General features: G+C 46.0%; 1 protein-coding gene across 23 annotated transcripts in view; it reads left to right on the top strand.

The window, feature by feature from the left end:
• ZMYND8 (zinc finger MYND-type containing 8) overlaps positions 1 to 8,956 on the top strand; it is a 131,414-nt gene extending 122,458 nt beyond the window's left edge. For 13 of the 23 annotated variants that reach the window (XM_053574356.1, XM_053574347.1, XM_053574361.1 and 10 more), the window contains 3 exons: positions 281 to 347; positions 5,632 to 5,715; positions 7,424 to 8,956. In XM_053574356.1, coding sequence (XP_053430331.1) covers positions 281 to 347; positions 5,632 to 5,715; positions 7,424 to 7,557 — 285 coding nt within the window. In that variant the 3' untranslated portion in view covers positions 7,558 to 8,956. The remainder of the gene's footprint in view (positions 1 to 280; positions 348 to 5,631; positions 5,716 to 7,423) is intronic. The other 10 variants (XM_053574362.1, XM_053574359.1, XM_053574354.1 and 7 more) reach the window with 1 other exon arrangement.
• The last annotated feature ends 13,026 nt before the right edge of the window (positions 8,957 to 21,982 follow it).

Raw genomic sequence — 21,982 nt, 5'->3', positions numbered from 1 at the left:
GAGTTGATGTAATTTTGAGTTAATAGACTTCTTTCTGGTTATGGCAAAAATCTGGAGGGATGGGTAGGCTCCTGGAGGAGTTTAGGAAACTGAATGTTTTATGTCAGCTCTCCCAGTTCTAGCCTGTTCAGTCTGAGAGACAGTGCGATGGGTGTAGCCTCACCGGCAGACCTGCACACCCCAGGCCCTCCTGGCCATGCCAGGCAGAAAGCACCGCAATGCTTTGGAAGCAGTGGTGAGCAGTGCCCTGAGCGCCTCTTTTTCTTTTTTGTATTTCTAGACCCTCGATCTTTCCGGCTCCAGAGAGACACCCTCTTCCGCTGTCTCAGGCTCCAACCAAGGCTCTGGTATGTTGCCCCCTAGTGGGCAGATGGTGCCTTCCTGTTTCCCATGGGCAGATGGGGAGGCATTTGTCAGGGAGAATTTGAGCGATTATAGCAGTGGTTTTCAACCTCACGGATACCTGGGGTACCTCGGGTGGGTCAGTGAAGGTAAGGGGGTAGCCGGGTAAGGTGTCTCTCATGCACATTTCCAAACTGTGCAGTATTTACCTATATTTGTTGTATATATTGTGATCTCTGTGCAACTTCAGTTGGACAGAGGGTTCTCTTGCTGACCTGGGCTGGGGGGAGAAGATGTGTGTATTTGGACCAGGCAGTCCCTTCACTCCCGGGGAAATGAGCACGGTAAATGAAGTCGGGCAAAACTATTCTGAGTGGCCAGTGCCTGCATTTGGTGGATGTGAAGACTTGAGCCTTTGAGAAATGAAGAAGATTCTATGTGGGTGATCTTCTATAAAACCTCTTCTTTTGGGGACTAACTTGGCAGGCTGATTGGGGGGATTTTCTGATACTTCTAGCGTGTTTCTTGTGTGGAGTTTGAGCTGTCTTCCCAGGGATCTTTTTCTTGCATTGTCCCAAACCAGTTTTGGGTCATTCTAGAAGGGTTCAGAGAGGGTGCCTTCCTGGGAAGGACAAATTTTGCTTCATTCCAGGTTCTTGCCTGACCCTGCTGCTTTAAGGTCTCTCTGCCACCTGATTTCTCTGAAGCCGAAAAGCAAATTCGGCATTCACCATTCATGGAGGAATGAGGTCCACGGCTAGGTGGCCGAGGAAGGTTTCCTGATGGACTAGGAGCCTGGCATTATAAATCATTATACTTCCTATTGACAAGCACCTCCTCCCTTACTTCCCCTTCAGTCCTTGGATTGAGGCTCTGAGAACAGGCTGGGCTTAGTGCTAAGATGTCTTTATTAGCATTCTCATATTTCCTCGTTCTCTTTCTAATAGAGACAGAACGGACTTGAGATAGCAGCATGCAGCCACCCTAAAATGTAACAGAACAATTTGGTTGTCAATCATGCTCGTTTGTTGAGTTAGTGGCTACGGCAAGTTTTTACAGATTTTCTTTTAGGGTGGTAATAAGGAAAGTTGCTTTATTTACTTATGTTAAGCAAATAAGAGTAAAATCTGAAGTATGCAGGAGGAGTGTGGGTGGGCCAGACTTGTGAAGGTGACAAAGGCCTTCATTCCAGACAAAGGGGTCCTGCTGAGGTTTTATAGCCACAACATGGTTCCATGGGCAAGACAGTCAGGAGGATTACTGTGCCCCAGTGTTAGTGAAGGAAGCTGGACACATGCCGCACCACGTTGTATTTCTGAGGTGAATGGGGTATTACCTGGACCGGGGGTTGGCAAACTTTTTATTCAAAAAATTTTTTTTCATTAAAAACTTTCCTCGAGAGAAGGTTTTGCTCTGTCACCTGGGCTAGAGTGCAGTGGCGTCATCATATCTCACAGCAACCTCAAACTACTGGGCTCACATTTTCAACCTCCCGAGTAGCTGGGACTACTGGTGTCTACCATGATGCTTAGCTGCTTTTTCTACTTTTTGTAGAGAAAGGGTATCGCTTTTGCTTAGGCTGGTCTCAGACTGTTGAGCTCTAGGAATCCTTCTGCCTCAACCTCCCAAGTAGTGGCAACTACAGGTATATGCCACCACGCCAGGCTAATTTTCTGTTTTTTGGTAGAGACAAGTTACTGCTCTTTCTCAGACTGTTCTTAAATCTCTGGCCTCAAGTGATCCACCCACTTCAGATTCCCCAAATGCTAGGATAACTGGCGTAAGCCACCACACCCTAGCCATCCTTAGGTATTTAAATATCTATTTCAGGTATTTAAATATCTTGTATATGTCTAAGTGCCTTTTCCAACACCATGCGTCTCTAATAAATTGTTCTTTGATGATGGCCATTTTTTTAATCTGTACTATCCACTATGGCCATTAGCTATGCCTGGCCATTGGACCCTAGAGCTGTGGCTAGTGTGACTGAGGAAAGGAATTTTTAAAATTATATTTATTTTATTATTATTATTATTTGAGACAGTTTCACTTCGTTGCCCTTGGTAGAGTGCCCTGGTGTCATAGTCACAGCAACCTCAAGCTCCTGGGCTCAAGCCATTCTCTTGCCTTAGCCTCCCAAGTAGCTGGGACTACAGATGCCCACCACAATGCCCAGCTATTTTTAGAGATGAGGTCTTGCTCAGGCTCAGGCTGGTCTTGAACCTGTGCGCTCAGGCAATCCACCTACCTCGGCCTCCCAGAGTGCTAGGATTATAAGCGTGAGCCACCTCTCCTGGTTCTATTTTATTTTTAATATATTTTTTTATTTTTTATTTTATTTTATTTTATTTTTTTGAGACAGTCTCACCTTGTCACCCTGGGTAGAGTACCATGGTGTCATAGCTCCCAGCAACCTCAAACTTTTGGGCTCCAGCAATCCTCTTGCCTCAGCCTCCCCAGTAGCTGGGACTACAGGCAGCCACCATAAAACCCAGCTATTTTTAAAGATGGGGGTCTTACTCTTGCTTGGGTTGGTCTCGATCTCCTGAGTTCAAGCCATCCACCTTCCTTGGCTTCCCAGAGTGCTGGGATTACAGGTATGAACCACTGCGCCCAGCCCTATATTTTAGTTGGCTCTGAGTTGTCATTCTAGAGCTGGGGGTGGTAGTGATCTCCTGGAGTCCAGCTACTCCAGAGGCTGAGGCAGAAGGATCACCTGAGCCTGGGAGTTTGAGGCTGCAGGGAGCTAGGATCACTATTGTAAATAGCCACTATACTCCCACCTGGGAAGCATAGAGAGACCCTTCCTCTTTAAAAAAATGATGTCATTCCTTTCTACCTCTACCTCCCCTTCTGACATCTCTTCATCCTTAGCTCAGATGATTCTTCATCTAACTTTCACGTGGTCACTCCTGACCCCTAAGCTAGGAAGGGGCATGGACATGTTTCATTCTAAATGTTGTTTTGAGACCTTTTCTTTCTTCATTTTCTTTTTAAGAGGAAGGGTCTTGCTATGTTGCCCAGGCTGACCTTCAACTCCTGGGTTCATGTGATCCTCTTGCCTTAGCCTCCTAAATAGCCGGGACTGCAGGCGTGTGCACCACCACACCTGGTAACAGACACCTTTTCTTAAAAGAGGACCAAGTCATGGGATTTTTGTGTCAGAAAGGGCCTTCTCTCCAGGTTTTGGGTGAAGACTGAGGATTATCTGGATTTAGTCCCACATTCAGGACTCAGGTAGAGGCGGGCTGAGTCACAACAGCCAAGTGCAGGAATCACAGAGCTCATTGTCAGAAACTGGTGGGAAAGTGTGTTTTGCAGTCAGTGCTGCAGGGATTCCCAGGAGCGTGAGCGTGAGCATAGTAAATGGGCAGGGCCCTGGCTTGGCGTCTGTAGTTTAAGCTGCTGGGGTGCCAGCCACATACACCGGAGCTGGTGGGTTCGAATCCAGCCCGGGCCTGCCAAACCATGACAACCGCAACCAAAAAATAGCCGGGCATTGTGGCAGACGCCTGTAGTCCCAGCTACTTGGGAGGCTAAGGCAAGAGAATTGCTTAAGCCCAAGAGTTGTGGGCTTAAGCTATGAGCTTAATGCCACGGCACTCTAGCCAGGGTGACAGCTTGAGACTCTGTCTCAAAAAAAAATAAAATAAAATAAAAAAGGGCAGGGCCCATCTGGAGGGGCCTAGGTGGAGTGCAATTTGAAGGGTTTTCGCTTTCCCCTTTTTCTCTTAAAGCAGCTTGTGCTGACGGATCATGTCAAAGTAGAAAGACTTACTCATTTTGAGTCCCTTTCTGATTGTCTAACTTTACTCTGCCAGCACTCACTTCCTGTGATAGTGCTCATGGCATCTCATGGAGGGAAGCGGGCTTTAAAATCATGGAGGTTTCCGAGCCATTTATGTGCATCAGGATGGTCAGTTAGGGAAGTAGTTGGGCGTGAGAACGTTGTAGTAGGGGTAGGGCCTCCCCTTAGTACATGGGCCTATGTCTCTCTGGTTTGTCTTTTCATTTGAAGAATTTTAATCAAATGAATACATGCGTATATAGCAACAGAGAATAAAATAGTGCAGAGAAAGACCCTTCCCCGTCCCCATTTTTGTCGCTGTTTCTAGTCCTTACCTCCTTGTTTGTTTGTAAATAATGTGCTTTTCTTAAAACCTCTGTTTCTTAACTTTAGACATTATTTGTTGGTTTCCACCTTTCAAAGATGAGAGTTGAGGTCACTCGTGACATCTCTTCCTCTTCCCAACCTGCTTAGATTATTATCTCACGTGCTTTGTGGGTTACGTTAGTCAAATGAAACACTTAACCTCCTTAGTTCTCATTCTGTCTTTTGGTATCTTTTGACCCTCTCGTGGCGGCCTGTCTCCTCCTCGACCTCTGCTCCCCGAGTCATATCCAGGTTTTCCACCTGCTCTGTGGAACTTTCCCATTGTTCAAATGGTGCATTCTGTCCTGTAACTGCAGTGAAGCCCTCGCTCTTGTCCGTCGGCTAAGTCTAAACACTTGAAATGCAGTAACCCTTATCTGCATTATTATGTCCATAGCGCTCATGACAGAGTCACGTGGTGTACTGTGATACATTTCCATTCTTGGCCGGGCTTCCTTTTTCTTGGAGTTTCTCTTTTTCTTTATCTAATTTTCCCCTACCAAACTTCTCACCACCAGTTATTTTATAGAGAATCCTTTCACAGCACTATGTTTTTATTGATGCTTGATTTCCAGATGTGATTTGCTGGTGTTCTGCCCTTGTCACTGAAGACATAGCCTACTTGCCACCCTGTCTGTAGCTCCTTCCCCAGTCGTCCTCACCACACACGCCTTCTGCGTCCACTCCTCCCTGTCCTGTCCCCTCCCTTGGCAGTAGATGAGTTATTTTTGCCCTAAAGTGTCTGGATGCCTTGGTTGGTTTTTTAACCTTAGTGTGCTTCCAGGACCCGCCTCTGTTTTTCTGGTTGAATCAGGCTTATTGGCTAATAGTTCTGAGGAATTTGCTTGCAATATCCTGAGAATTTGTGGCCTGCACCGTGCTAAGGTGCTTTTATGTCATTGTACACCATATTTCCTACCTGTAATGCTGTGCTGTGTTCACGGTTTGCTATGCCTTTATAAAGAGTCGTAGTCGCCTGCGATTGCATTAGGTTGAAGGATGGTGACATGAATGAAGGGCCAGCCGGTTCTAATAACAGTGGCCTGTTGATGATGAACAAAAGTAGCGAGCCCTTGGGGTTGTGCGGAATTCAAGCTCTCTGACAGACTCTGAGGCTGCCTGTGCTATCTCTTCAGTTAGCAAAAGGTGTGACAAGCAACCTGCCTATGCCCCAAGCACCACAGACCACCAGCCGCACCCCAACTACCCAGCCCAGAAGTGTAAGTATGACGCTGTCTCACGGAAGCTGCCAGGGAGTTCTTCCTGGCATGCAGAAGGCTCGTTCTGTGTGTGTTCATATGTGTGTGTGTGTGTTTCTTTGTGGGTGTGTCTTCCGCTGTTCCTTTGAGTGATGGGTCTTAACTCTGCTTTACAGCCTTTCTTCTTAGCTGTGCCTCTGGCGTCCATCACACACCACATTAGGAAATGAGGGGAAAGCAGATGGGTTGGCCTCTTAAGGGGGATCATCCCTGCTCTTTTCATAAAGGCCTTAGATTAGCACCAGTTCGTCCCCCAGGTCCCTCCTGCTGTGATTGGTCCCATCAACCAGTACCACCGTGTGTCCTGTCTGTGCGAGGAGTTGGGCCCTGCAGATCCCTCAGGTGGCAGCCTGGATCGTAGCAAGTCCCACGGGGCTGCCTTTTCTTCTGGTGCAGCCAGCTGGCCTCTGCCTTCACCAGGGCTGGAAGGATTTGATGTGGTTTGACGACATCATTGTAGGATTTTCTCGTGTATGGTGATGGCCAACTGCATCCTTGCTCACGGAAGATAGGGAAGAAGGCATCAGAAGAGGCGGATTCAGGATGTTCAGGAGGCTCAGCCCTGGCCCCCAGCTCTGCCTACTACAAGATTGCCCCCACTTGAGCATTGATGCGGGGGCCTGCGAAGAATTCTCTCCAGAGCGAATACATTACTCTGGAGATCTTCATCATTTCCTTTGTTACTTATCTTCACGATGAAATACACATGTGCCTTTTTTTTTAACCAAACAATAATAAATACAGCCCTGCCACCCCGCCACTCCCATCCTTGCCCACCCCACTTCTGTCTCTAAGCTTCTTCCAACCAAACAATATTACACCACCTTGAGAAATTATTAAAAAAAAAGAAATTCTGTCCCAATCTGTCTGAACCCGGTAAATGATCTAAGACATGAGGGGATCTTGGTGGTTGGTTGGAAGGCTTCTCATAGTCAGTCGTCCAGCTCAGCCTGCAGACCCGGACTGTTTGGTAGGCAAAGGGCTCTTAAGGGATACTCATTTGGTCCCTCCACTTTTCTCATTTCTTATGCAGTCACTACGCAGCTCCTCTTGTACCCATGTCCTTGAAGCCATCCTCGGTCTTATTCTGGCTCTGCATCCTTCAGTGACCCTTAAGTGTGTCCTTACTGGGAGCCCATGGGTCTTTGTTCCCAGCTAGACTTAATCATTCATCTCTTTTATGATCCTCTCCCTTGGGTGGTTATAAGTCTGTTTTTCAAGTTGCTTGTAAATTGGGAGAAGAAATCCCGTTAATGTAAATAGATTGCATGTCAAATTGTGGTGCCTTTATCCAGTGGACAAGTTTGGATACAGAGTGCATGGGGTGTTTGGTGTCATTAGTCACTTCATAAGGGTACACGGTTCCAGACAGGGCACAGAAACGCCTGCCTGGGCAGTTAAGTACCTTTCTCACTAACCTTTATTCTCTGTGCACATGACACCCTACTGCTTTTCCAACCACCTGTTGTTGAATCCTAAAACATAAGTTCTATCTTTACACTCTGAAGACCCACAAACTTCGGGAAGTCAGCGGTGGGCAGTATTTTAACTGTGAGTGTCGTATGGAGCTCCGGGAGGGGAAGGCGGCTTCCCAGATCAGGTCGCGGGGTGGTCTTGCTTCGGTGCAGGTGGGCGGGCTTGCTCTAAACATGTCGGTTTTCCTCCCCAGACCATTCCCGGAGTAGTAAATCCAGTTGGAGCGGTAGCGATGAGAAACGAGGCTCGGCACGTTCTGAGCATAACACCAGTAGTACCAAGAATCTCCTCCCGAAAGAGTCCCGGCTGGACACCTTCTGGGACTAGGGGGAAATTGTGACACCAACTGCCTGGCCCCTGGGGAGAAAACCCAGACAGCAGGAGAACAAGCCACCTTCAGACTTGAAAATTGTGAACATTCAGACTTGGCCTGTGCACCCGGCACAAAGGGCAGCCTACACTACAGGACGTCCAGCATTAGCTTCAACTGAGGACTGTTCAATACACATGAGCCCTATGCTTTATGCGTTCGATGTAAATAATGTACAATTTGTGGATGTCACTGAACCTAGAGTACCTTCCCCCTTTTATATTTGTATTGACTTTAACTTATAAAAAAAAAAGAAAAGGACTTAAAAAAAAAACAAACCAACAACAAAAAGAATGTTTTGATGTTGGAGAGAAGGGCTGGTCAGTTAGCCTGTCTGTCACACAGCAGATGGAGACCGAGCCCGGGGATTGCTGTCTCACACAAGTCCTCCTCCTCGGATACCCAGGGGAAAGCGAGCCGTTTCCACTTGTATGTTTATAGGCAACTCGGTTGGGAGCAGGAGTTTCTGCACAGACTCCTGTGCGGTGTGGGCACATCCCATCAAGCCATTGGCTCCTTTCAGATACTGTGTTACTCCAAAACACAAGCTCTCCAGACCCAAAGGACACAGGGAGGAGCTCAGTTATTTTTTGGCATTTAAATAATGACTGCCCCTAAAAGTGGGGGGGAAAACACACCCAAACGTCCTTGTTTACAGAAGAGAAACAGAAACCATCCCTGCTCAGCTCAGTTGTAGAAGAGAAGAAGGTAGAACGTGTTAGGGTCATAAGCTTTGAAATCAAGAGAAATCTTTCCTTTGTGATTCCTTTAAACACATTCTCACACACTTGGCAAGAGAAGCTGTGCTTCTCGGAAGCAGGAACTCGAAGGCAAGCTGCACGCAGAGGACGTTGGAGTCTGGGGTGAAGCATGTATGTATTATTTATATGATGGAATTTTACATTTTTATGTAAGCATGAAACAAAGGCAATATGAGAGAAAAGCAAGACCCAGTCATGCTGTTACACTACTTCCGTGTAGTACCATTCTGTATGTTGTGTAAAACAAGAAGCATTGATCAAAGCAAAAGGTGATGTATGTATATGAGAAAATTAATTGTACGATATCATTCCAGTACATTCTGTTGTACATTTTAGTCTCGTTTACTTTCTCTTCATTGTTGATAAGAGGATGTGAACTGTACAGTTTCCAGCTAGTTAACCCATATTAGAGAAGAAATAAAGAGAGTATTAGAAGAAAACAGGAGAGAGAGAACATTTGTGAACTGCAGTGGTAAAAAAAAAAAAAAAATAGCCTAGCTGGCCTTATTTGTGAAGCCTAATTGCTTTTAGCATATGGAAGTATTTTTTCACATTTTCTTTGTATAAAATTTGTATTAAACTTAAATATCTTTTTTGATGATGGTGTTTCTTTGTGACTGAGCCAGTGGACTCACACAAATATGCTCTTTTGGGTTTTCCCCTCCCCCTCCCCCATTTTTTCAGATCCTTCACCTTTTTTTAATTAAACTGTTTTGGAAAACGCCTTGGTTGTCCTCAAATTTGCAGCTTTCCATTTGGTCGGGATAGCTGGATAGCTTCATCAGGTTACAAAATGAAACACAGGAGCAGGGATCAGAGAGGTCCCAGCCCTTAGAGATCCCCCTCCTCCCACTCAGAACAATAGTGTGTGAGAGGATGTCTTTGAGGCTAAGGCCCAAGACCCAGGCCAAGTTAACAGGATGTGCGTGGGCAGCAGTGATCCTGGCACTACCTGGGTGCCCTGATCCTAGGGGGAAGGTGCCCTGGGCATGAGGGGAAACGAAGCAGTTTTGGAAGGCTGAGGTTTGGTTTCTCAGGCTGCCACAGTGTCCCTTTTCTCCGAAATCCAGTAGTCCCTAGAAAAGATGCCCCCCTTAGATCTGCTAAGACTTGACCTGGCCTGCCAGGGAGTTTCCAAATGCAAGTATAGTTAAGTTCCTTCAGATGATTAGCCAACACACATTGGGTGTCCTACTGGGTGAAAGTCGAGTATTTACAGAGGACCTAGCATGTGCCTGGCACAATGTCAGCTACTGGGGGAGAGTAAGGGGCCTAGGAGCCCAGCGATACTGAGTTTTATATTAACAGGAGACAGACTACGTATTTAAAACGTAACATAAACAAGAGGATCAAAATGAAAGCAGAGGTCCGTAAGCTCCATAAAGGGCCAAGTACTGGAGGCTTTGCCGGCGATACGGTCTCTCAAGACTGCCCCCTGCTGCTGCAGAGCGAACCCAGCCACAGAGGACACATCACGGGCGCGAGGTTGAGTTCCAATAACATTTTACTGTCACTGCAATTTTAATTTCAGTTCTTGGGTCTCCAAATGATTCATTTGGTGGTTTTCCAATCATCTGAAAACAAACTATCTCAGCTTACCAGCTTTACAAAAGGCAGGGGATGGGATGTATTTGGGTCTCTGGTCATTGGCTGACCGGTGCTATAAAGGGACAAAATGGAAATTTTTTTTTTTTTTGTAGAGACAGAGTCTCACTTTATGGCCCTCGGTAGAGTGCCGTGGCCTCACACAGCTCACAGCAACCTCCAACTCCTGGGCTTAAGCGATTCTCTTGCCTCAGCCTCCCGAGTAGCTGGGACTACAGGCGCCCGCCACAACGCCCAGCTATTTTTTTGGTTGCAGTTTGGCCGGGGCTGGTTTTGAACCCGCCACCCTCGGTATATGGGGCCGGCGCCCCACCGACTGAGCCACAGGCACCGCCCAAAATGGAAATGTTTTAAGAGCAGAACGGAGAGTTAGTATTTGATACACACTCTTCTGCCTGGCCCTCTCTTTTCTAACTTCAAAGATGACGTCCAGATCGTCCCCCGAACACTGCCTGCGGCAAGCAGCCGCGCCTCATACGCGTGCGCACCTGTCTGGGTGAGGACGCGGGGGCGACTCGGGGGCTCGGGCTCGGGCCGCCTACGGGCGACCTTTGAAAGCATCCCGACGCGCTCGCCACCTGGTGGCCAGAGGCAGAACTGCGGTTCGCAGAGAGCCGGACCACGAAGAACAAGGAGCATGTGGGCGGCATCGTTCTTTCTTAGACGCCTTTTTTCTGAGCCCTCTGTATGAGCCAAGCACTGGGACACAGTAGTAAACCCTAAATAGTGAGGACAGGCTTAGCAAATACCTGTAAGCATGCAATGCACTCCCTGGGGGCTAGATGCCCTGAAGGTAAAGAGGGGCGGTAGGGGAGGTCCATGGTGTTTGGGGGATGCCTTGTCCAGTGGCTGATCTTTGAGCAGTAACCTGAAGGAGGAGGGACCTATTGGGAACTGAGCCAGGACGTCTTGGGTAGCGACTGTTAGTGCTAGCTGAACAGGAGAAGAATTTGAGTCGATTAAAAACCCACAACAAACAGTTAACTGCCCAGATGCCACCCGGACTAAGGCCTCTGTGAGCTGGGGCCCGGGCATCAGGACTTCTTGGAGCTCCTGGGGGGATCCTGGTAGACAGCCAGAATTGAGAGCCTCTGACTTGGTTGGAAGAGCATCTGGAGAGAAGGAAGAGCATGTGGGGAAAAGCCCTGAGGATGCTGCATCTTCCAGAAAAGAAGGAAGGCCAGTGAGGCCGGGATGGAGGGATTCTGGAAGAAGGTGGCTGTTGAAGAGATCAGAGAGGGAGAAGGCTGGGGGTTGGAGATGGAGGATCCAGGGGAGCCTCTGGTGCTGTGTACTCTAAAGGAGGTGGATTGCTTTAGCCCAAGAGTTTGAGGTTGCTGTGAGCTGTGACGCCACGGCACTCCACCCAGGGCGACAAAGTGAGGCTTTGTCTCAACAACAACAACAAAAAGGAGGTGGAATGCTCAGCATTGGCTGGGCGGGTTTCTTTTTTTAAAGCTTTATTGATGTATAATTTGCACACCACATAATTCACCCATTGAAAGTATATAATTCAATGATTTGCAGGTATTTTACAATATTAATTTTAAGAAATTGTTGGGCAGCTCCTGTGGCTCAAAGGAGTAAAGCGCCAGTCCCATATGCTGGAGGTGGTGGGTTCAAACCCAGCCCTGGCCAAAAACTGCAAAAAAGAAAAAAAAAAAGAAATTGTGAAATGTACACAACACAATTTGCCATTTTTACCGTTTCTGACTATACAATTCAGTGGCATTAATTAGAGTTGTGCTTGACAAAGTTCAGCATTCAGCTACCACTTTCATATCGGGGTACATCAGGACACCACCTATATTAGTATGGATTTCTTTAATCCGGTAAAGTAAAGGTCACCCACATTCCTCCCTGGGCATGTCCCACATGCTGAGCTCTGTGCTGAGGCACCATACTTCCTGATAACTCTGCACACAGCACAGGCACTAGTAATGGGCCCATTCTCCAGATGAGTAAACTGAGACTCAGAAAGAAGTAACTTGCTCAAAGTCACATAAAAGGTCAGGACCCAACAGGCTGCCTAATTCCCAAGCCAGTGCAGTGAGCCATCTGACCACACTGTCCCAGTTACAACTGGCCCCATGACTATGTCACTGTGGTAAGTTAACAACACGCCTTCCCAGTTACTCTTTCTCTGACCACTTTCAATCTCCCATGGGGTGGGTATTGTCCCCTTTTATGCAGCTTGGGAAACCAAGAGGGTTAATGAATGAATTTGAATGGGGGTCAGGTTTTTAGTTGCAAACAACACAGTCCACTTTAGCTAACTGGAGCAGGTGAGGAACTTGTTCAATGATACTTACTGAGTGGCTTACAGATCTCTGGGAAGGTTGGGAGACCGCACAGCCATCGACAATGTCCAAATTATATTGCAGGACTTTCTTGTTGAGACTTCCCCCATCACTGCCACTGAGCCCAGACATTGGAACTCTCACTGCCCGGCTGGGCATGTCCCTCTGCCTCTTTGCTAGGTTGGATTCCATGCGTCCGAGTCCACTTCCATTGCTTACACATGTGGCTGAGCCTGTGTCCAAAATAGGTGCCTCTGACTGACCAAGCCTGGGTACCTTGTGGGGCTATGTGACTGGCTGAGCCCACATCACATGCCTACATTCTAACTGCAAAGCTGGGAAAGCACGATTTGGGCTCCTCCTGGTACAGACTCGTAAAGTGGGAAATGGTTTAAACAGAAGGCCTGTGTTGACAACATGTGACAATATCTACTGCAGAACAGTCCGAGGTCTCTGTAGGGCAGTAGTTGTAGATTCATGCAGACAGTTCAAGCAGAAGGGGTTCGTTAGTAAGTGAATTCTGTACTGTGCCAATTTGGCTGGGCTGGGAACCACATTCCCAGAATTCCCTTCCTTGAGTGGTTCCAAGTTATTGTTGACCAAAAGAGGAGCTGTGTGAGATTCCGAAGGCAGAAGGGAAATAGCAGCCTTTACTGTCACAGGCCTCTGTGGTGAGAAGCGGCGACAGGGGCCACAGGAGCACCAGCAGCTGCAGCTTATCCTTGCTGCCCACTCTGCATTCAGGCCCGTCCCTAGCTGCGTGGCTGCAGAGGTGATGGTTCCCCACCATTCCTCCTGCAGGACTCCCTCTGCCACCTCAGGTGCCAGACGTGCTCACGGCTTCTCACCTGGCGCATGGTGGGTCCAGATGCCCTGCCTCAGGCTCCTCCCACAATGTGCACACCTAATTCCCGCAATGCAGCACTTGTCCCAGACTCACAGGCAGCTATGACTGATGCTTTAAGAGTGTTTACAGGGCTGGACGCGGTGGCTCACGCTTGTAATCCTGGCACTGTGGGAGGCTGAGCAGTGGCTCATGCATGGAGTTCGAGATCAGCCTGAGCAAGAGAGAGGCCCTGTCTCTACCAAAAAAAAAAAATATATATATATGTATATATACACATACACACACACATATACACATATATATACACACACACGAAAAATAGCTGGGCATGGTGGCGGTACCTGTAGTCCCAGCTACTTGGAAGGCTGAGGCAAGAGGATCACTTGAGCCCAGGAGTTTGAGGTGGCTGTGAGCTATGTCGGCACTGCACTCTACCTGGGCTCTGTGGCTCACACCTGTACATAATCCTAGCTCTCAGGGAGGCTAGGTGGATTGCTTGAGCTTAGGAGTTTGAGACCAGCTTGAGCAACAGTGAGACCCTGTCTCTAAAAAAAAAAATTAGCTGGGCATTGGGGCAGGTACCTGTAGTCCCAGCTACTCAGGAGGCTGAGGCAAAGGATCCCTTGAGCCCAAGAGAGTTTGAGGTTGCTGTGAGCTGTGATGCCATGCCATTCTACCAAGGGCACAGAATGAAACTCTGTCTTAAAAAAAAAAAAAAAAAAAGTGTTTCCAGAATCACAAGGAAGGTTGAAGAAACTGGGCTGAGCCTGAATTTTCAGAAAGCTATGGTAGGGCTGCCATTATGACACCAGGGCACACTACCAAACGCAAAAAAAGTGAGACTCTGTCTCAAAAAAAAAAAAAGAAAGAAAGAAAAAGAAAAGAAAACTGCAGCCTCTCTGCCAGGCAGACAGACCAGGACTGGGCCAGTTGGGCACCACAAGGTTAAGACAATTGAGTAGTGACCTTGGTTCACCTTGAGGAGCTGATGAAGGAGGGAGCTCATTTACATACACAGCAGGGCCTGTGTTCCAGGCGATTTATGCGTATTGCATTCTAATTACTTGGATTTTGCAGAAGAGGACCACAGGCCCAGAGGGATGGAGGTTACACAGCCTGTGCATGGCAGAAGCTGGACTTGAACCCAGTCAACGGACAGAAAAATGCCTGCTCTTAATCATTACTATATCTTTGTCATTGTCAGAGAACTTTTTGTATGAAGGCCAGAGTAAGTAATTAATTATTAATTAGCCTCCCATTTTTTGCTGGGCACAGTTTTGGGGACACAGCTGTGAACAAAATAGACAGAGGCGGACATGGGGCAGTGAACTAAGATGGGGGTTGCTCCTAGGACCCAGACAGGGACTATGAACTAGAGAAGCAGGCTGGGGGCAATGGTGACTTATATGGGCTTTCTGTGTATATTGAACATGTTGGAAGAGATCCGTGCATTTATTTTTTATTTTTCCTTGAAACAGACAGGGTTGGTTTAGTTTGTTTTTTTCCACCTTTTTTTTTTTTTTTGAGGCAGAGTCTCACTTTCTTGCCCCTGGTAGAGGGCCGTGGTGTCACAGTTCATAGTAACCTCAAACTCCTGGGCTCAAGGATCCTCTTGCCTTAGCCTCCCAAGTAGCTGGGACTACAGGTGCCTGTCACAATGCCTGTCACCACGTGGTCTTGATCTGTTCAGGCTGGTCTCGAACTCCTGACCTCAAGCAATTCACCTGCCTTGGCCTCCCAGAGTGCTGTGATTACAGGTGTGAGCCACTGGGCCCCGCGCCGTTTTCCTGCTTTTGATAGAAAAAATACTCCCCCACTATGAGAATAAGAGCTGGCATATTGATGATAAGTGGCACCTGATGCTTGACTTCACTGTGTGGGGGAGGCAATAGGGTGTGGTGGGGACTGTGGCAAACAGATGAACCTGGGCCATAGCTTGAGGCTCAGTCTCAAAAAAAAAAAAAAAAAGAGTACAGTATATAGGCTTAGCGCCTGTAGCTCAAGCATCTAAGGAGACAGCCACGTACACCAAAGCTGGTGGGTTTGAATCCAGCCCGGGTGACAGCTTGAGGCTCTGTCTCAAAATAAATAAATAAATAAATAAACCTAGCTGGTGTTGAGGTCCACACCTGTAGTCCCAGCTATTCAGGAGACTGAGGCAGGAGGATCGCTTGAACCCTGGGGTTGGAAGCTGCAGTGACGCAGTGACTTATGACCATGCTACTGTACTCAAGCCTGGGAGACACAGTGAGATCCTGTCTCTACAAAATAAAATAATATAGGCTAGGCCTGTGCAGTGGCTCAAACCAGTAATCCTAGTGCTCTGGGAGACCATGGCAGGTAGATTTCTTGAGCTCAGGAGTTCGAAAGCAGCCTGACCAAGAGCAACACCCTGTCTCTACTAAAAATAGAAAAACCAGCTAGGTGTTGTGATGGGTGCCTGTAGTCCCAGCTACTTGGGAGGCTGAGGCAGGAGGATGGCATGAGCCCAAGAGTTTGAGGTTGTTGTGAGCTATGATGCCACAGCCCTCTACCCAGGGTGTCAAAGTGAAATTGTCTCAAAAAATAAAAGTAAAAATATAAAATAATATAAAAGAACAAAACCTGGCGGCGTCTGTAGCTCAGTGGGTAGGGCACTGGCCACATACTCCGAGGCTGGTGGGTTCAAAACTGGCCCGGGCCTGCTAAACAACAATGACAACTGCAACAACAACAACAACAACAAAATAGCTGGGCACTGTGGCGGTGTCTGTGGTCCCAGCTACTTGGGAGGCTGAGGCAAGAGAATCGCTTGAGCCCAAGAGTTTGAGGTTGCTGTGAGCTGTGATGTCATGGCACTCTACCCGGGGCAACAGCTTGAGATTCTGTCTCAAAAGAAAAAAGAAAAAGAGCAACACCAAAACATAACAGAATGGAAAATGGCAGGCTGTATCATAGTAATGTGGGCAGGCATTGCTTTGTGAAACAATTTTAGCCATATCCCCATATATGATATGATATACAGACACTCATATATACACTTACATATTAATATATGCTATGCTGGGTCTTGATGTGAATATGCATTTCCTACCATGAAGGGCAGTGAAAAAGTCTAATGTCAACAAATCTGGGAAGTTGATTTATTGTCATCCCCATTTTACAGCCAAGAAAACTGAGGTTCAGAGAGGTGTAGTTCCCACAGTTATCCTTCCCTCCAAACAGGGAGCTATGGTGGATAAGGGCTCATCCCTGACATAGCAGGTACTTAACAGATGTTAGAAGCTGGGCTCGTGAGGGAACCTTCTTGTCCAGCCACACCAGACACCCAGTGGGTTCCATGGATTGTGGGAGAGGTAGGTGGGTCTCTGTGGGCCCAGGAGGCACCTGTGGAGCAGGGTGGGGGCTGCAAGAATAAAATGACGCCCACCCCATCTCTAGCCAGAGTTCACCAGATAACTCATTCATCTTTGGCCAAATACCTAAGAGTTGAATTTTTAAATCAGTATTTGGCTGGAGCTATATTATCATCATTCTTGAATTAACTTCTGGATTGAAAAATAAACCCTAACTTATTCCCAACTAATTTAAACCATTATTACAATTAAATTGTTAAAAATTAGAAAGTCAATGTTTAACATGGGGCAGACTGCAGGAACATGTGTTCCCAGACCTGTGATGGGTGGATTGCTCGGGGTATCACCATGTCCATGGTGCCTCCTACAGAGACACGATGTCTGCTGAGGCCACCACTGCGCTCACTGCACCAGGTCATTTATCATTACCTCCTGGGCCTGAGCACATTGTCCATGGTGCTGTAATTTCACCAGAGCGATCCCTGCAGCATGGGCATAGCCTGAGAGAGATGCTTTCAGAAATCTGCTTGTTTCCTGGTCTGACCTCAAGGGGCCTCGGTGGGTGGCTTGGGCCAGCGGCGGGGTCACTCTGCCCTCTAGTGGTCACTAGTGAGCACAGCTTCGTGGGCGCTGAGCTTGCAGCATCAAAATATCTTGTGCAGAGGGTCCTGTGTTTGTAAAGCAAATTCCTCTTTATCCAGGATAAAGCGCAGGTCCATGCAACAACATGGATGCATCTTAAAAACATTTTCAGTGAAAGAAGTCAGGTGCCAAAGATTGCATCTCGTAAATCCTTTTATATGAAGTTGTAGATCAGGCCAAACTCTTGGTGACAGAAATCAGAACAGTCATGGAATGTGGGTATCGATTGGGCGGGGCACGAAGGAACCTAGGAACCAGTCTTTTGGTTCCATGTTCTTTTTTGATCTGGGTGGTAGAATCTCAGTGTAATCATGTGTAAAAGTACATCAAGATGTATACTTGGGATTTGTTCAATAAACTGTCAATTACAATATAAACAAAACTCCTTTAAGTTCTGGAAGGAATCCGTGATCAGAAGCCCTGCTTCCATCCTTCCCCTCCAGCAGTGGGGGTGATTTTGTTTTGTTTTGTTTTTTATTTTAAATTTTATTTTTCACATTTTCAAAGTTATACACATTCATGTGGTTCAAGAAATTAAATGGTTCTACACGTCTTTTTTTGAACAGGAGAATCTTCCTTTGCTGTGCATTTTCTTCTTTTTTTTTATTGTTAAATCATAGCTGTGTATATTAGTGCAATCGCCTGTACCCATTCTAAGATGCACCATAGATGTGGCCCCACCCATTACCCTCCTTCCACCAAAACCTCCCCCCTCCCTTCCCCTTCCAGTGGGGGTGATTTTGAAAATAGAAATCAGGTCACCACACCACTCTCCTGCAGATCCTCCTCTGATACCTTCCTCCCTCCGTTCTTTTCTCTCTCTCTTTCTTTTCTTGACATGGTCTTGCTCTCTTGACCTGGTAGAGTACAGTGGTGTCATCACAGCTCATTGAAACCTCAAACTCCTGGACTCAGATGGTCCTCCTGCCTCAGTCTCTCCATTAGCTGGGACTACAGCCCTGTGCCTTCATACCTGGCTAATTTTTTTTTTCTATCCTTTGTAGAGGCAAGGTTTCACTTTTACTCAGGTTGGCCTCAAACTTCATTTTTTTTCATTTTTTTCACAAAAGATGGCATGTACTTCGGGAGGCTGAGGCAACAGAATTGCGTTAGCCCAAGAGTTAGAGGTTGCTGTGAGCCGTGTGACGCCACGGCACTCTACTGAGGGCGGTACCGTGAGACTCTGTCTCTACAAAAAAAAAAAAAAAAAAAAAAAAAAAGAAGAAAAAAAAAAAAAAAAAAAAAAAAAAAAAAAAAAAAAAAAAAAAGATGGCATGTACAATTGGCTTTTTTCATTTAGCAATATCTTTTGAAGATCCTTCCAAATCAATACATAGGGAACAATCCTATCCTTTTTTTTTTTTTTTCCAGTTTGGCCGGGGCTGGGTTTGAACTCATCACCCTCAGTATATGGGGCTGGCGCCCTACTCACTGAGCCACAGGCACCGCCCACAATCCTATCCTTTTTTATAGCTGATCATATTTCATCATGTGGCTATATTAGTCCTTTAACCACTCCACCCCTGAAGGATGTTTGGGTTGTTTTTTTTTTTTTTTTTTTGTAGAGACAGAGTTTTACTTTTATTGCCCTCGGTAGAGTGCTATGGCGTCACACGGCTCACAGCAACCTCTAACTCTTGGGCTTCCGCGATTCTCTTGCCTCAGCCTCCCGAGTAGCTGGGAATACAGGCGCCCGCCACAACGCCCGGCTAGTTTGGGTTGTTTTTATTCATTGCTATTACAAACAATGTTGTAGACAATAACTGTACAGGATTTTCATACCCACATAAATATATCTCTAGATAAATTCTCAGAAGTGGAGTTGCTGGGTCAAAAGATTGTGCACTTAACACTGTGATCTAATCATTTATACCCTGATGTTAATCTGAAATAAAAAAAGAAGGCTCAAAACCAATGAAAAGGGAAAAAGAGGAGGAAATGATTGAAGAAAAGGACTAAAGTATATGAAACACTGTCATAAAAATTATACATAAAATAATAAAATAGAAAAAGATTTAAAGAATGTCATTCACTGAGAAATATTTAAGATTTTTCATTGCTGTGTACTGGGAAAAATGGTATGTACCTGGGTATATTCTTGAGAATGATTTTGAATACTAATGATATAGGGGGAAAAATTAAAGATGCATCATGAATTCTTTTCCCCCCAGATGGTTGTCTATTTTGCGGAAAAAATTCTTCTTGTTATCTAATTTCCCTTTGCACTCTAAATATATCAAGACAGGTACAATATCTGCAAAGTTTCAAAAGATCATAATTGTCACCCAGGAATTTTTGCTACACTATAGTTTGCAAACTATAGCGTTTGGCAAACTTAGCCTGTGTGTCGAATCAGACGTACCACCTGTTGTGATGAATAAAGTTTGATCGTAACATAATCACACACACACAAAAATAGTGCACTTAAAATTTGGCAGGAGAGAATTCTCTCACTGAACCACCAATGCAGTGGCAGTGACTTATAAATTGGATAGTGAAAACTTTCCCTCCTTAGGGGCCGTGTCAATTCCAGCTTCCACTAGTAATAATACACAAAGGGTCCCACGGCTCCACCAGTACTGTGCGTCATGAAACTTTCAGATTTTTGTCAACCTACTATGGACAGTGGTGTGTAAAAGGTATTTATATTTCTCTTATTGTGAGTGAGGTTGAGCATCGCTTTATAAGTTTAAGAACCAGTTGCATTTTTTTAAGTGTAAAATGTCTGTTCATAGCCTTTGATTATTTAAATAATCAAATTATTTTAATTTGGTTTTTGGTCTGTTATTGATTTCTGAGACTTCTTAATAAGAAAGATTCGGGGATTAACTTTTGCTCTTATTTGCGATCTGGGTTTCAATTTAAATTTCATCTGTGCTTGTATTTTTAAAATTAATTTATTTTTTAAGACAGTCTCACTCTGTCACCTGAGCTAGCGTACAGTGGTGTCATCATAGCTCATGGCAATCTCTAACTCCTGAGCTCAGGTGATTTTCCTGCCTCAGCCTCCCTAGTAGCTGGGACTACAGGCACATCACAGGCATATCCATCATCTGTTACCTCTCTATCCATCACCCATTCATTCAGTATCCATCCGTCTAACGTTCACCCATCCATCCACCACCCATCCATCTACCACCTGTCTCTCCATCCTTCCATCCATCCAGGATTAAGTGCCAGGCTCTGCGATGGCCACTGGGTGTACAGAGATGAGAAAGACACTATCCCTGACCCCCAGAAACCCTGAGTCATCCAGAATTCCAACTAAAATGCCCTCCTTGGAGACCAGGCACTATTAGCTTCTGTCAGAACTAATTTTTGTCATTTAGTCATCACAACAACAAAGGAGTTGACCATGGAGGCAGTTTAATTTCAGACTTAAGGGGAAGGTCTGCCTGTTTCACCCAAAACATTTTCCTGTGTGCATGGCTGAAATTCTAATGAAAGCCTATTGAAAGAAAAAAATCTTTTTTGAAAAAATAAGTATTTTACTGTTGATTTGACCTATATGGAATTTCCCCTGATAGGCTTTGACTGTGGCACAGAGGGAAAGAAGGACAGATCATGACTGTAAGTGGGCTGCCTTGTGGCAGGGGTGCTAATCAGTGGTTGGAAGGGGCATTCGGTGTCATGCATATTGGTGCTGCCCAGGGTGGCTCTGCTTAGCTCCAGCCAGATGTCAACTCTTCCAGTAAAAATATTCCTCTCATTCTATTTTTTTTTTATTCAATCATAGCTGTGTACATTGATATGATCTCCTCTCATTCTAGAAGAAACCTAAGCTGGCAGATAATCGTGAGGCTGAGCCAGGTGTTTTCAGCAATATTAGGGAACCTTAACCTCCGTTTCACTATCCATCTAACCATCACACTTCATCTGCATTTAACTTTCCATTTATTTAACCATTAAACTTTCCTCACATCAACATATCCAGCCAGTATTGTTACCAACACCCATCACCCAGACATCATTCCATTCATCTACCCATCCAAACAACCAGTTACTCATTTGTCTATTCACTCTCATAACTATCTATCCATATTTCCATAAAACCACTTAACCTATCACTCATCCAGATAGCCATTCATCTATTCACATCACCAGACAACCACTGTTATTGAGCCAGTCTTAATCATGCATCTATTCATCCAAATGCCCATGATTTATCCAGCTAGTCATTCCAACATAGTTATACATTCGTCCATCCATCCATCTTCCAATCACCCAACTATCCACTCACCTCCCAATTGCTCAATTGTCCAATCACCTCACCAACCTTCCATCTACCATAGGGTTTGGCAGACTTAGCCAACCTTCCATCCACCCAACAATTTATCCATTTGTCCAAATTGCCATTCACCAGTCCTATTGTCCATCTGACCCTGATTCCAGTTATTCTTCCATCATTCCTTCTATTTCATCTAGAATGGGACTTCACTTTGTGTTAGGCTCTGTGCTCGAGTCTGTGTATTCAGAGATGAAACTGATGGTACCTACCCCCTGGGAGCTCAGAGTCCAGGGCAGCATCTGTTTCACCCTTCGCCCCTGGTGAGGGCTTTCTAGTTGTCAGAGATTCTAGCTCAGAGGCTACAGTTGCTGAGTCATCTCCCATGTCCACTGACTTGGATATCAGCCAACTGGTATCAAGAATTTCCTCAACATACATAGAGGAAGGAGCCTGTGCTTCTGCTTAGCATCCGGTCAGGAAGATCCACGTCCTGCTTGGTCCTCTGTGGGCAGGAACAGTTGTCAAGATGTCCTGAGAACTCCGATGTCCCTCTCTGCTCCTTACAGGAGATCTGGACTTTTGCCTATATGGCCTTTCACTGGAATAGAAGTCAGTTGCATTTTCCAGCCTGACTACTACGTCCCCCAGTTCTTTTAATAATAGC

The sequence above is a fragment of the Nycticebus coucang genome, chromosome 21 (genome assembly GCF_027406575.1).
Source record: "Nycticebus coucang isolate mNycCou1 chromosome 21, mNycCou1.pri, whole genome shotgun sequence".
Classification (NCBI taxonomy): Eukaryota; Metazoa; Chordata; class Mammalia; order Primates; family Lorisidae; genus Nycticebus; species Nycticebus coucang.
The sequence above is the reverse complement of the archived record's forward strand: the minus strand, read 5'-3'. Positions and strand labels throughout refer to the sequence as shown.